This window comes from Lemur catta, chromosome 1 (assembly GCF_020740605.2).
Source record: "Lemur catta isolate mLemCat1 chromosome 1, mLemCat1.pri, whole genome shotgun sequence".
Taxonomy (NCBI): Eukaryota; Metazoa; Chordata; class Mammalia; order Primates; family Lemuridae; genus Lemur; species Lemur catta.
The window spans coordinates 107,719,936-107,734,767 of NC_059128.1; the positions used below are offsets into that span (position 1 = coordinate 107,719,936).

The 14,832-nt window shown below is 54.7% G+C and overlaps 1 protein-coding gene across 1 annotated transcript in view; it reads left to right on the forward strand.

Annotated features, from left to right (window-relative positions):
• The window catches only part of CSNK1G2 (casein kinase 1 gamma 2), a 32,289-nt gene extending 22,898 nt beyond the window's left edge, over positions 1 to 9,391 (forward strand). Inside the window, exons 2-12 of the mRNA XM_045543713.1 lie at positions 407 to 862; positions 6,503 to 6,543; positions 6,634 to 6,703; positions 6,786 to 6,934; positions 7,035 to 7,269; positions 7,336 to 7,421; positions 7,500 to 7,584; positions 7,662 to 7,810; positions 7,919 to 8,002; positions 8,070 to 8,176; positions 8,297 to 9,391. Of these exons, the coding sequence (XP_045399669.1) occupies positions 676 to 862; positions 6,503 to 6,543; positions 6,634 to 6,703; positions 6,786 to 6,934; positions 7,035 to 7,269; positions 7,336 to 7,421; positions 7,500 to 7,584; positions 7,662 to 7,810; positions 7,919 to 8,002; positions 8,070 to 8,176; positions 8,297 to 8,351 (1,248 nt within the window). The 5' untranslated portion in view covers positions 407 to 675 and the 3' untranslated portion in view covers positions 8,352 to 9,391. The remainder of the gene's footprint in view (positions 1 to 406; positions 863 to 6,502; positions 6,544 to 6,633; positions 6,704 to 6,785; positions 6,935 to 7,034; positions 7,270 to 7,335; positions 7,422 to 7,499; positions 7,585 to 7,661; positions 7,811 to 7,918; positions 8,003 to 8,069; positions 8,177 to 8,296) is intronic.
• The last annotated feature ends 5,441 nt before the right edge of the window (positions 9,392 to 14,832 follow it).

Below are 14,832 nucleotides of genomic sequence, written 5' to 3' on the forward strand. Positions count from 1 at the left end.
GAGTGGGTTTGCTGCGTGTCCTGTGCCTGGCCCTGCTTGGGTGGCTGTCCACTATGTCCTGTCCCCCAGCCCCTCCTTTGACCCTAGAGGGGCCGGGCTAGACCCACCTCCAGTGCCCTCACAGCCTGTGCAGCATCCAGCATGTCCTGCTTCCTGCAGTGGCCGCTAGGGGCATGAGGCCCAACCCACCCCCCCACATGTCCCAGTGGCCCCGCTGTGACCCCCAGATCAGCTCTGGGTGGGTGTCTCCCAGGGAGGGCTCTGACATTGCCTGTCCTGCTCAGGCCTTCAAGGTCTCTCCAGAGCACCAGCCCCGCCCTCGAGTCCCTCTGTTGTCAACCCTGTTCACCCACTGCCCTGTCCCCTGCGTGGCTGGCCCCTGACCTGTGCCTCTGTTTCTCTGCAGCCAGGAACCACGGGATTTGAGACGGTGGGCCCTGTCAGCAGAATGTCTCCTCCCCCCGAGAGCGACCCCAAGGCCACCGAGATGAGCGCCGCGGCCGGGCCCGCGGGAGTGCCTGCATCTCACTAGCCGGGAGCCGCGGGCCGCCTGCGCCCGCCCGCCGGGCTGCAGTGATGTACTAGTCACAGCAGGGCCGCAACCTCAGGTTTCCACAGACTTGGGATTTGCACGGCAGCAGAGTCACCGTGGAGAGGCCAGGGTATCACAAACTTATGGATTTTGACAAGAAAGGAGGGAAAGGGGAGTTGGAGGAGGGCCGGAGAATGTCCAAGTCCGGCGGGGGCCGCAGCAGCCACGGCATCCGGAGCTCGGGGACCAGCTCGGGGGTCCTGATGGTGGGCCCCAACTTCCGCGTCGGCAAGAAGATTGGCTGTGGCAACTTCGGGGAGCTTCGCCTAGGTGAGCACCCGGCTCTGCGGCAGGGGGTTGTTGGGAGGCTACCCCGCTGGGGACATCTGCCCGGGCCTGGCTGTGACGGTCAGTGCCAGCAGGGCTGCCATGGGTCCGTCTTGGTGTGAGTGCCGCCCCCCACAGTGGGGTTTGGGAGTGTGGCCCTGGCCCTGCTCTGGGGGACAGTTCTGTTGGTGTCAGTCATGCAGTAGGCTGCAGACAGTGACAGGCCACAGCGCAGGTTCTGAAGTTGTTATTTCCCACCACCACCTCCAGCCCAGTCTCTGGCTGGACAGGCCTGGCACCGTTCGTTGTTCACGGCCGGCTCCTGCTGGGTCTTCAGCTCCTGGGAGGCTCGGGTGAGCTCCAAACTCAATCCAATGGGCAAGGTCCCTGGTGCCATGGGCCACTTCTGGTTTAAACATCTAAAATGCAGCGCTTGGCCCTCGCGGGCCTCTGTGCCACCTGCGCTCGGGCCACACTGACCTTGAGCCTGGGGTGCTGCCGGGGCAGGGGCGGAGAGCTGGGTGCCAGGACGGAGCCCCTCGCCATGGGCGCCTTCCCTAGGTGGGCCTTGAAGATTAACACCCAAGCCTTTGGGGAGTCCTGCTCACGGCATGTCTGGGTCTGGGTCCCCACCTGTGGTCAGCTGTGCCCGGGGAAGACTGATTGTCCTCAGAAACACGGATAAATCTGTTCCCAGAGCTGCCGGGTGCACTGCAGACCTCTGACTCCTTGTGGGCAGAAGTTGGGCCCTGAGAGGCACGGGGCTCCCAGCAGTGTCACTGGGACTGTCTTGGGAACCTGAGTGCAGGAGCTTGACCCCGCGTCAGTCAGGGTGGGAATCAGGGTCCCTGTGAAGAGTGCGGGACAGGCAGGGACAGGTGGTGGCTGTGGGGCCAACCTCCCAACGGTGCCCCACGCCAGGCAGAGCCAGCACCTGGCCCCCTAGGTCCTACCTCAGGTTGTCAGATGAGGGAAACTGAGGCCCCACACACATTCCTTGCCTGTGTGTTTGGATCTGGGACCTACCTGTCTGCCACGGCTGTCCCATCTGTCACGTGGGATGGGGCAGGCGAGGTGACCACTGTGATGGGCAGGTGGTCATGCTGCTACATGTCATCTGTGTGTTGCTGGCAGCCTCTGCCCTCCCAGCACCACCCTCTACTCGCTTCACTGTGTGTCCTCATCCAGTGGTAACCCTGTTCTGACCAAGGGCCCACCCCCATCCATGGAGTCCCACTCTGGGCTTGGGACGTGGGGCTCCTGCCCTTCTGCCTGTGGCCACAGGACACCTCAGGCTCTGGCTTCCCAGCCCACCCCGTCCGGACCCTGCCACCCCTCAGGACGTGCACATGTGTGTGCACACACTCAGAGACGTGCAAACGTGATATACAGTGCACATATACATGTGCAGATGCAGACATACACACAAATGCATATGCACACAGGAAAGCACATGTACACACAGACACGTGCACACACATGCACAGGCACAAATACATAAGTGCACATGTCTCTGACCCGCAGCATGTGGGGTGGCCCTGTACTGCTCTGGGGGCCCAGGTGGCCGTCACAGGTGCTGTCCTTAGTACAGGTCCCCTTAGACAAGAGAGTCACATAGGAGGCTGTGGTGGGGTGGTGACGGCTTTTATTTGAAAGTTTTTTAAAATGTCGGTGTGTGTGCTTTTCAGTCTGGCTTCGTGGGTTCGGCGTGCGTTTGCAAGCAACTGTGTCTCTTGCATCGGTAGTTGCTCACTGCGTACTGCCATGAGGCGACTACTGGTAGAGTGCTCTGCGTTCTGTTCATCTGTGACCCTGGTCAGAGACATTAGGGCGTTCTCAGATTTCTGTTGTGATAGAACCATCCTGCACATTCTGCGAGGCTAGTGTGCCTGTGTGTCTTAGAGTGCTCAGTCATGCAGCAGGCATGTGCTTGAGAGGCTGTGAGGTTGGTTCACTTCCCCCACGCTCTCCACCTGGAGCCCCTGTGAGGTACACGCAGTGCCGGGCATCCCGGCTCTGACCAGCACCAGCTGTTGGCCATCTGCAGGTGGAGGTGCAGGGGTGTGCAGTGGGTCATCCGCGGGTGGAAGTGTGGGGTGTGCAGTGGGTCATCCGCGGGTGGAAGTGTGGGGTGTGCAGGGGTCATCCACGGGTGGAAGTGTGGGGTGTGCAGGGGTCATCCACGGGTGGAAGTGTGGGGTGTGCAGGGGTCATCCACGGGTGGAAGTGTGGGGTGTGCAGTGGGTCAACCATGGGTGGAAGTGTGGGGTGTGCAGGGGGTCATCACAGGTCGAGGCGCAGTGGCACCACGAAGGGTTCAATTTGCATTTCCGTAATGACTCATGTTGTTGAACGTTCTTTCCTTGCGTAGAAGGTGTTTGTTTTTTTTTTAATGCTCTATTTAGGCTTGGTTTTCTTTGTGTTTATCATGCTCAGAATTCACTGAGCTTCTTGGATCTGTATATTAACACTTTCTCATTAAATTTGGCAAAATTATAGCCACTATTTTGTCAAATTTTTTTCTGCTTCAAACTTACTTTGGTTCTGACATGTGTGATGGGAGTATTGGTTCCGTCCCCCAGGTCCTTGGAGCTACTTTCATTGTCTCTGTCGTGGTCTGGGTAGTTTCTGTTGGCCGCAGTAAGTTCAGCCTTTTCCCTGCAGTGTCCAGCATGAAGCACATCCAGTGAACCATTCATTTCTGAGATGGCGTCTGTCAGCCCCATCTGAGTGCTCTGTTCAGATTTCCCATCTGCACATTCATTTTGGCCATCTTTTCCTTTAAATCCTTGAATACATTCATAAAGCTGTTTGTCTTAGTCTTTGTTGTGCTGCTGTAACAGACCACCGCAAGCTGGGTAATTTGTACTGATCCCATGGATCTGGAGGCTGGAAATCCAAGATTGAGGGGCTGGTGTCTGGCAAGGGCCGTCTTTGAGGTGTCATCCCCTGGTGGAAGGCAGGAGGGTGAGAGCAGGAGAGGGCTGAGCTCACCGTTTTTGTAGGAGCCAGTGTGGTAACAAACCAACCCCCGTGATGAACCCACTCATGAGGGCCGTGCCCCTTTGACCCAAATCGCTCCAGCACTGTGGAATTGGGGAGCAAGTTTCCAATAAGTGAACTTTGGGGGACACATTCAAGCCAGAGCACTGTTTTAAATGCTGGTGCCTATGAAAACATTGACTTTTTCCTCTCCGTGGTAGGGGTCATATTCTCTTCATTTCTCATTTGTCTGCTAAAGTTTTACTGTACGTTGGATGTGGTGGATGCTGCGTGTTGAGTGCGGATAGCCAGGCGCGGTGGTCGCACCTGTAGTCCCAGCTACTTGGGAGGCTGAGGCAGGAGGATCGCTTGAGCCCAGGAGTTGGTGGCTGCAGTGAGCTGTGATGATGCCACTGCACTCCAGCCTGGGTGACAGAGTAAGACCCTGTTTCTTAAGAAAAAAAAGAATTAAAAAATAAAAGTGTGGATGACGTTATTAGCATCACCCAGAGTGGAGTGCCACCGTGAGTGCCGGTGGCTCCTCTCCATCCCTACAGGGATTGGTTCTCAGCTCCTTCGGGGCAGGTCTGAGAGTGGCTGTTGCTCCAGGGCTGGAGGAGTCTGTTCCCCAGGTGTGGACTCCCTGGTTCTCAGACGGATGTCAGGGAGTTCAGGGAAGTCTGCCTGCTCTGGGTGGCGGGGGCTCTAGAATCTTCTTTCGGCTGACGGCCCCTCGAGAGTCTCTGTCAGGCCTCGAAGGCTCTGCTGCCTTCTGAGCGCACAGCCAGAGTCTTCATGAGGCTTTCAGAGCCCAGAGCACCTGACCTCCAGGAGTCCACAGGTCCGAGAAGATGCGAGCTGCCCGCACACCTAACCTCCGAGGACTCTGACCCTCCCCGACCTCAGATGTGCGGTCAGAACACGGGGGACTCACTTGAAGGCTTCCCCAGCAAAGCACAGGACAGACCTACCATAAAAGAAAATGCCGATCGGCTAGGTGTCTTCACGTGTGAAAGGTCTGTTCGTCCAGAGGCTGGTTAAGAACACAGAGAAGAAAGCCACCGGCAGGGGAGATCTGCAGAGCAGCTTTGACAGCTTGATATCCGGGACATGTGAAGGAACCACAGCTCCACGACAGGAAGACAGATGTCTGACTGCAGGCTGGCAGAGGTTAGAGCAGACATGTCACCAAGGAAGATGGAGGAGCGGCCACACATCCGCCCATAGGCCCTCAGCAAGTCACACCCTGCGCCCGTTGGCACCGGCAGGCAGCTCTGCCCGGGAAGGAAACAGTTGCAGCTCTGCACGCACGCACTGGGCATGGCGGGTAACAGGGTCCTGTCTCCATGATGGGCAGCTGCTCAGCAGAAGATAGCAAACCAGGGATGTGCAGGGACACGGATGGATCACACCTGTGTCACGTCAGGCGAGGGGGCCACACACGCAGGAACCTGCCAGGCCACCTCACCTCGGGAGCTGCCGTGGGTGGTGATGGTGGGCGGGATGGGCAGAGCCTGCCGTGGGTGGTTCTCAACAGGAGCAGGTGTCTGCCAAAGCTCATCAGACAGCACACCTGGGACACAGCATCTCCCGAGTAAACCTCACCTCCGTGGGAAAAGCAAGGATGACGACGAGCAAATGCTGAGCTGAGCCTGTGGCCAGGACACTGGGGGCAGCGTGCTGATGTCCCAGCTGGAGATGCATCCAGAGATGAGATGGCAATGGATGGTGGGTGCGCAGCTGCGTGGAGGAACCAGCGTCGTCTCAGTGGCGAGCTCAGTCTTTCTGGTTTTCTGTTTGAAACTCCGAGGATAAGACGCTGGGGGAAGACGGGCAGACCCGTTCACCGTCAGAACTCAGGAGCCAGCCCAGAGCCACCCTTGGCTCAACCCGAAGGGACGCGGTTCATCCGTGGAGCTGGTGAGGAGGTGTTCTGGAGACATCGCCTGGAGTCCTGCAGCCGTCTGGGGGTCCACAGCCGGTTGTGAACTCTGCTGGAGACACAGCCTTCAGCGCTGCAGACGCAACGAAACCACAGGGCCCTGCCACAGCTGGGCCGATCCCGGGGACTCGGAGCCACCACGGTGGGGTTATACTGGCCTCAGGGCTCTGGCTGAGGGACTTGCCACCTCCTTCCCCTCAGACAGTGCCGGACCTTGTTGGTCATGAAACTCATGTGTTTTGCATTTTTGTGGGATTGAGGCCTGGAAGTCCTCCTGTGGGCGGGGAGGGGGGCTGTGTCTCTCTGTCTTTCAGCCCACCTGGGCTGCAGGGACCCTGCCAGCTGTGCTGAGCCCCAGGCTAAGGGGATGGGGGTCCCAGCCTGGGGTTAGGGCCTCAAGCCTGGGCACAAGCGAGATGCAGTGCCCTGGTGTCAGTCTGGGAGGGTTGGGGGCACGTAAGGGTCTGGGGCTCCTGTGCAGGCCTGAGAAACCTCCCACCTGGGCTCCTCAACACAGAGGTGGATGGTGGGGAGCGGGCTTACATTTGGGGTGACCTCAGGGGATGGGGTACAGGGTGAGAGGGGCTATCTGGCAAGCCCCAGCTCTTCAGGAGGTACCCGGCTGGGGAGGGGTGGGGCCATGGGGTCCCCAGTCAGCCTTGCCTGCCCCTGAGGAGGGCTGGGGGCACCGCGGCCCTAATGTGGCTCTGTCCCCACAGGGAAGAATCTCTACACAAACGAATACGTGGCTATCAAACTGGTGAGTGGGTCGTCCCTCCCTTCCCCCGTCAGTGCGGCCTGGGGTCAGTCTCGTCGAGTGAGGGTGACATGGGCGCCTCTCCCCCCCCAGGAGCCAATCAAGTCTCGGGCCCCACAGCTGCACCTGGAGTACCGGTTCTACAAGCAGCTCAGCACCGCAGGTACGGGTTGGGCGGGCAGGGATCAGCAGGGGCGGGACTGCCCGGGCTGCCCCTGCACCTGGCGTGTCCCTGCTTCCCGCAGAGGGCGTCCCTCAGGTCTACTACTTCGGCCCGTGCGGGAAGTACAACGCCATGGTGCTGGAGCTGCTGGGGCCCAGCCTGGAGGACCTCTTCGACCTGTGCGACCGCACCTTCACGCTCAAGACGGTGCTCATGATCGCCATCCAGCTGGTGTGTGCCGGGTGGGGCTCAGAGGGGAGGAGCTTCCGGGGAGGGGAGGGGCGGGGCCCTGGCTGGCAGCTGCGGGGACGCTGAGGCCTGCCGCCCGCAGATCACGCGCATGGAGTACGTGCATACCAAGAGCCTCATCTACCGGGACGTGAAGCCCGAGAACTTCCTGGTGGGGCGCCCGGGGACCAAGCGGCAGCACGCCATCCACATCATCGACTTCGGGCTGGCCAAGGAGTACATCGACCCCGAGACCAAGAAGCACATCCCGTACCGTGAGCACAAGAGCCTGACGGGCACGGCGCGCTACATGAGCATCAACACGCACCTGGGGAAAGGTGAGCGCCAGGGGGCTGTGCGCGGCGGGAGGGGGAGCGGGCGCTGAGCCTCCTGTCCCCCCGCAGAGCAGAGCCGCCGCGATGACCTGGAGGCCCTGGGCCACATGTTCATGTACTTCCTGCGTGGCAGCCTGCCCTGGCAGGGGCTCAAGGTGCGCAGGGTGGCAGACGCTGGGCGGGGGCCGGACGGTTGTGGCCGGGCCTAGGCCGACCTGGGTTATCTCCCGCAGGCCGACACGCTCAAGGAGCGGTACCAGAAGATTGGGGACACCAAGCGGGCCACGCCCATCGAGGTGCTCTGCGAGAACTTCCCAGGTAAGGGGCCCCTGCGCCCGCCGCCCCGTCCCCGCACCCCCCGCCCCCGCCGAGGCCCGCTGGCGCTCTCTCCGCAGAGGAGATGGCCACGTACCTGCGCTACGTGCGGCGCCTGGACTTCTTCGAGAAGCCGGACTACGACTACCTGCGGAAGCTCTTCACCGACCTCTTCGACCGCAGCGGCTTCGTGTTCGACTACGAATACGACTGGGCTGGGAAGCCCCTGGTAGGTGTGGGAGCGGTGGGCCCGGAAGCCCTACTGGGAGTGGGGGTGGGGGGAGCACGGCTCCCCAGGCCCAGGTGGGCCCCTCCTGACGACCCCTCTCCGCTACAGCCAACACCCATTGGCACCGTCCACACTGACCTGCCCTCCCAGCCTCAGCTCCGGGACAAAGTCCAGCTGCACAGCAAAAACCAGGTAAGGGCGGGTGGGTCTTGGGCGCAGGGCGGGCTGTGGTGCCGACTTGACACCCTTCCCTCACCAGGCGCTCAACTCCACCAACGGGGAGCTGAACGCAGACGACCCCACGGCTGGTCACTCTAATGCCCCCATCACGGCTCCCGCAGAGGTGGAGGTGGCCGATGACACCAAGTAAGGTTTTGGGGCAGCAGCTGGGAGGTGGGGGTGCTCTGGGCCCCCAACATTGGAGTGGGGGACCTGAGGCCACCCTGTGCCCATCTGCTCCCACCCTGCATCCCCCCTTTTCCCCAGATGCTGCTGTTTTTTCAAGAGGAGAAAGAGAAAATCAATGCAGCGACACAAGTGACCCTGGGCGCATGCAGTACCAAGAATCCAGGTGCAGCCCCTCGGGGTGCAAGCTTGTCCATGAGGCCTTTGGGGCCTGCCCGCAGTGGCCCAGGGCCAGACTGTGGCCCGAAGCCAGGACGCAGACTGCAGGGGCTGCTGGGGCCTGGGTCGGCCCGCCAGCCTCCACCCCCGGAACATGGGGTGACTTCCTTCACGTAAGACTTTGGCTGAAATTTCTACACCTGTGTCTAGTCCTCCCCTCCAAGAGCATTAACTATTTAAAACAAGGAAAAAAGGAAAAAAACAGAGGCCTGCCCTGCCCCCTGGCCTCTCCCACCCGTTTCTCTGCTGAAGTGAGTAGTGTGGTCCCGGAGGCCCCAGGCCCGGGCAGCCACCCCCGTTACCGTCATAAAGTCCAGCTTGTCTCCCTCCGTCCAAAGGCCGTTTTCTCGAGGGGAGGGCAGGCGTGGCCTGGGAGGGGGCGCGTCGGGGCCGTGTTGTCCTGGCCCACCTGGGAGGGGGCACAGGCGTTGCTGCCATGGGTGAGACCGCACCCTGGGCCTCCCCGAAACCAAAGGGGAAGGCAGGGCTAGGGCCGCGCCAAGGCCACCCCCAACCAAATGCTGCACCAAAGCTGGGGCTGGCAGGCGAGGCTGCCGCAGCCTCTTCCCGGTGGCCCGGCGGGGGTGGGCCCTGCCAGGCAGGGTGGGCCACAGCAGCCTCTGTGCTGCATCGGGGGCAGTGGCTTCTTGGTCTGCGCTCCGCCACCGGGCGAAGCAGCAGGAGACAAAACGCCTTAAAGCCCTTGGCCCAGCCCCTCGGGTTTGTGTGCAGGGGCCGAGGGGGCAGCCACAGACCGTGGCAGAGTGTCCCCCAGTGGGGTCCCCTGGAGGCTGCCAGGTGGAGCAGAGCTTGGGGCCGTGCCTGGGGCAGTGGCCATTTGAGTCTAGTTCTTGCTTTACAAAGTGTACAGAAATGGCATTTACGTTTCTCTGATGCTCCCTTGAAGCCATAGAATTTAGGGGCTTTTTTTAAAAAATAAAAGAAAAATGAAACCAATCCCAAGTGTGGTGTCTGGTCTTTCCAGGGGGTGTGGCGCAGGGGCAGGCAGCAACTGGAGCCCTGGCCCTGGTGGGAGGGTTGGAGGGAGAAGAGGACGAGTGAGAAAACGGAGCAAGTGGCAGAGTTTGCTCGAGGACCTGTCAGAGAGGAACAGAGATCACTGGAGGTCATGGGTTACCTGCCCTTTGCAAATGCGTCTGGAACATTCTGGTGCTGCCCTGGAGGACTTGGTCTCAGCTGCATCTCACAGCGTGAGGCGGGAGCCCTGGTGACTGTGTTCGTGGAGCAGGGAGGAAAATGTATCTCCTTAGGGGCCAGGAAGGCCATGATGAGGACCAGCAACAGTTCTGGGAGGAAGTGGACTGGGAGTCACAGTGTGAGACCACGGCAGCTCCCACCACCCTTCTGCAGCATTTTCTTCCCTGTGACATGAGAGAGCAAGTCACGGACACACGCACACGTCACATGCAAGTGAGAAGGAGAGACCCCAGCTGTTGTCAAGGGGTCTCAGCCTCCTGCCTGCCCCAACCTGCAGCCTGGTGGGGAGTGAGGAAGGCAGGGGGGCCGCAGGCCGGGGATTCCACACTTGTCCATGGAGGACGGCCTCCCACCAGAGAAGTCACTGTGAGGCCAAAGGAAATGGCTGGCTTTGTTCCAGTAGGCGTCTGAAGACAGAAAAACCATCTTGCACCAGAGATTAAAAAACTAAGAATGGGGTGGGCGTGGTGGCGGCGCCTGTGGTCCCAGCTACTCAGGAGGCTGAGGCAGGAGGATCACTTGAGCCCAGGAGTTGGAGGCTGCAGTGAGCTGTGATGACACCACTGCACTCCAGCCTGGGGAATGGAGCAAGACCCTGCCTCAAAATTAAAAAAAAGAAAACAAAAAACTAAGAACAGGAGTGGATCAAAAAAACAGAAAAAAACAGCTGATGGAATTCAGGAAGTAAGCATGAGAAAAAGAATAAACGGTTTTAGAAATGAGTAAGTTGCAAGGTGGAGACCTGAGAGGGCATCGAAGGCCGGAAAACAACCAAGAAAATAAAAAGGTAGAACAACAAGTCAAACTGTCAAGGAACAGCAGAAGACGTCGAAGACGGGCCAAGAAGGAGTGATGTTAGTGATGTCAGAGTCTTGGCAGAGGGGAAACAGGTAGTATTTGAAACTGCTGTCTGAGGCAACTTTCCAGAGAAGTCTGAGTCTGCACACTGAATGGGCACCTGGGAAAATTAAACCAGAATAACCAACTATAGGATGTAGCCTGGAAAAACAATTCTATTTTAGACAGCATGGCGAACCCTCAGGGTCCTGCAGGCAGGTGGATAAAATAACCTTCAGAGACGAGAGACGGACATCCTACTTTTCAAAGCCAATAAAGCAAAGGCAGTGAATGATGCGGCAGCCTCAAAAGCTCAAGAGAACCGAGTGTGAACCGAGGGTTCCATATTCAGCCTGGCTGTCCCTAAGATGTCAAGGCTGTGGAAAGTCAGAGTTTGACCTCCAAGAACTTGGGGAATGGCAGACCCATCTGCTCTTCCTGGGGGACCCAGTAGAGGTGAGTTTTTTGCCAGGTGACAAGGAGGTTAAAACACAGAAACTCCCATCTATGACTAAAAGGTGAGGCCGAGGGTAGGAGGCCAGGGTACCGCTGGTACGTGCTGTGACACAGTAGAAATGGTGCAACTCTAAAGGTGGCATGAACAGAGGACAATGGAGTGATCCTGTCGCAGTTGTACAGGCAGTAGCTCGGGTGAATGCTCACCTGTCCTGTCTGCCTAGCACGCAGGGGTGGTTAATAAGCCGGTGGAGTCCCACGTGCATCATCATAAATCAGGAAAAGGAGGAAGGTTAGAGCCAGCCCTATGGTGTTAGCTTGGAGCCAGAGGTATCCATTCAAACTAGAGCTTTTATTTTTTTTTTCTTTGAGACAGAGTCCCGCTCTGTTGCCTGGGCTAGAGTGCCGTGGCGTCAGCCTAGCTCACAGCAACCTCAAACTCCTGGGCTCAAGCGATCCTCCTGCCTCAGCCTCCCGAGTAGCTGGGACTACAGGCATGTGCCATCATGCCCGGCTAATTTTTTCTATATAGACTTTTAGCTGTCCAAATCATTTCTTTCTATTTTTAGTAGAGATGGGGTCTCACTCTTGCTCAGGCTGATCTCGAACTCCTGACCTCGAGTGATCCTGCCACCTCAGCCTCCCAGAGTGCTAGGATTACAGGCATGAGCCACGGCGCCTGGCCTACAGCTTTTAATATACAAACAGGTGGATAAATGCAGAAACAAGTGCATATGCGTGTGTAGGCATGTGCACAAATACTTCCCATTTCCATCCTGCTTTTTGTGCTATTTTTGCCCTTTGTTATTTTTCCTATAAGCCCACCATTCCCTGTTACTATATTTGCTTTATAAAGTTGTTTTACATATTTACCCATGTGTTAATCCCTTTCTGATGTTCTTTGTTTTTTCCTGTCAGAGATTCCATCTGGGATCATTTCCTTTCAGCCTGAAGAACTTCCTTTAATATTTTAATATTTCTTTCTTTTTTTTTTTTTTTTTATTAGAGCCAGGGTTTAGCTCTGTTGCCCAGGCCAAAGTGCAGTGGCATCATCACAGCTCACTGCAGGCTTGAACTCTTGGACTCAAGCAATCCTCCTGCCTCAGCTTCCCAAGTAGCTGGGACTACAGGTGCCACCACCATGCCCAGCTATTCTTTCTTTCTTTTTCTTTCCTTCCTTCTTTCTTTCTTTTTCTTTTTCTTTCTTTCTTTCTTTCTTTTTCTTTCCTTTCTTTTTCTTTCTTTCTTTTTCTTTCTTTTCTTTTTCTTTCCTCTCTCTCTCTTTCCTTCCTTCCTTCCTTTTTCTTTCTTTCCTTCCTTCCTTCCTGCCTTCCTTCCTTCCTTTCTTTCTTTCTTTTTTCTTTCTTTTCTTTCTTTTCTTTCCTCTCTCTCTCTTTCCTTCCTTCCTTCCTTCCTTCCTTCCTTTTTCTTTTTCTTTCTTTCCTTCCTTCCTTCCTTCCTTCCTTCCTTCCTTCCTTCCTTCCTTCCTTCCCTTCCTTCCTTCCTCCCTTCCTTCCTTTCTTTCTTTCTTTTTTTTTTTCAGTAGAGATGGGGTCTCACTATGGTGCTCAGGCTGGTCTCCAACTCCTGGTCTTAATCCTCCTGCCTTGGCCTTCTAAAGTGCTAGGATTACAGGCATGAGCCACCAAGCACGACTTAATATTTGTTATAGTGAGGGTTTGTTGGCAACACATTATCTTAGTTTTTGGTTGCCTGAAAAATCTTCATTAATGAAGGATGTTTTTGCTGAGAATGGAATTCGAAGTTGATGAATTCTAAGTTTTTGTTTTTTTGCCTTTCGGCATTTTAAATATTCCATTATTTCTGTTGAGAAGTCAGTTGTCATTGTCACTCCCTTCAAAGTAGTGGACCTTTTTTGTCTGGCTGTTGCTGAGAATTTTTTCTTTATCTTTGGTTTTAAGTTATTTAGCTATGATGTATGTTTTTCATTGTGTTTATAATGCTTGGCATTTGCTGAGCTTATTGGATCTGTGGATAGATGTCTTTCATCATTTGGGAAAATTTCTAGCTATTACCTCTTGGAACATTTCTTCTGCCCCATTCTCTCTCTCTCTTCTCCAGGACTCCAGTTAGCTATATGTAGGACCATTTTATATTAATATTATTCCCACAGGTCTCTGATACTGTTTTATTTCTGTTTATTTTCTTTCTGCTTCAGTTTGGATCATTTCTTTTGACCTGTCTTTGGATGTACTAGTTTCTCTTCTGTTTGTCTTGTCTGCTCTTAAGCCATCCAAAAAATTATTTGCAGATATATTTTAGTTCTAGAATTTCTCCTCCCCTAGTCCCGTGTGTGTGTGTGTGTGTGTGTGTGTGTGTGCATGCATGCATGCACGCGTTCATCTGTCTGTCACTGTCTCTTTGGAGTTCCTATTTCTCTACTGAAATTCTCCATCTGTTTACTCTTCTGCCTCTATATTCTTTAACAGATTTGAAACAGTGATTCAAAAATCCTTGATGACTAATTTCAGCATCTGGCCTCTGTAGATCTGCTTCTGTTGGCTGTTTTTTCTCTCTATTGTGGGTTATATCTTCTTCCTTCACACGGCCCATAACTTCATTGTTCCTTGTGCCCTGGAAAGGAACATGTGTTCTGCAGTTGTTGGATGTAGCGTTCTATATATGTCAATTAGGTGAGATTTATTGTTTGTGTTGTTCAAATCTGACAATCTTCATCTTTTAACTGGAGCATTTAAATCTGTTTACACTTAGTGTAATTATATAGTTGAGTTTAAGTCTATCATCTACCTGCTTTCTTTGACTCTGGTTTATGTTTTTACTTTCATTTTTAAAAGGCACAGAATTCTATTGTGGGAGTATTTTCTTTCTGCTTGTTGCTTTTAAAATTTATTATTTTTATAGGGTCACCCAGGCTGGAGTGCAATGGTGTCACAATAGCTCACCGCAGCCTCCAACTCTTGGCCTCAAGTGATTCTCCTCAAAGTGCTAGGATTATAGACGTGAGCCATGGCACCTTTGATTTTCAGCAGTTTATGTGTGACATCTAGTTTGGTTTGGGGGGGGCTTTTTCTTTTTGTTTTTAATCCCACACTGGGTCACTGAGTTTTTTGTTTTGTTTTAATATGTGGGTTCATGTCTTTCATTCATTTTGGATAATTCTTAGCTATCATTGCTTCAGCTATAGCTTGGGTGTCACTCTCTCTCTCCTCTCCTTCTGGGACTCTCTTTACACATTTGTTAGACCCTTGTGTCACATGTCTCATGCCCTGTTCTGGTTTTCCACTCTTTTTACCCTCTGTGGATTTTTTTATTGTTGCTGCCCTGGTTTCTAATTTACCAATTTTGTCATCTTTTATGTCCAGTCTACTGTTATTCCTATCTAGGGAGTTCTTGTTACAGCTATTGTATTTTACCATTCTAGAATTGCAAATTTCAACTCTATGTTGAAATTATTTTTTTCATCCATCATTTCTTCTGTTGTCTTAAATATACAGATTTGCTGTAACTCCAATATCTGAAATGGGTCTGTTTCTATGTTCTATCTTTTCTCTTTAGTTATATTTTTTAGCATGCTTTGTAATCATTGAGTGGATGCTAGACATTGTAGATGACAAACAGTGGAGGCTTGTGCTGATGTTGTCCTTCCCCAGAAAGAAAAGGCAAAAGGCTCACTGTGGTCCTAGCCAGGCTTAGTTTTAGGGCTTTTCTCTTTGAGTTTTGTCCCAGGGGTGCTGCCCTTGGTGCAGGTCCCTTCTGACCACCCCTACCTAAGCTGGGCTCCACCTCCAGTGCCTGCTCCTGGCTCTGCACAATTTCTGAACCTTGCTCTGCTCTGTACCCGCTTGGTGGCTGCCTGCTGCTGGATTTCTCGGACTCTTGCTGTGTACGTGTGCGTGAGAGTCATG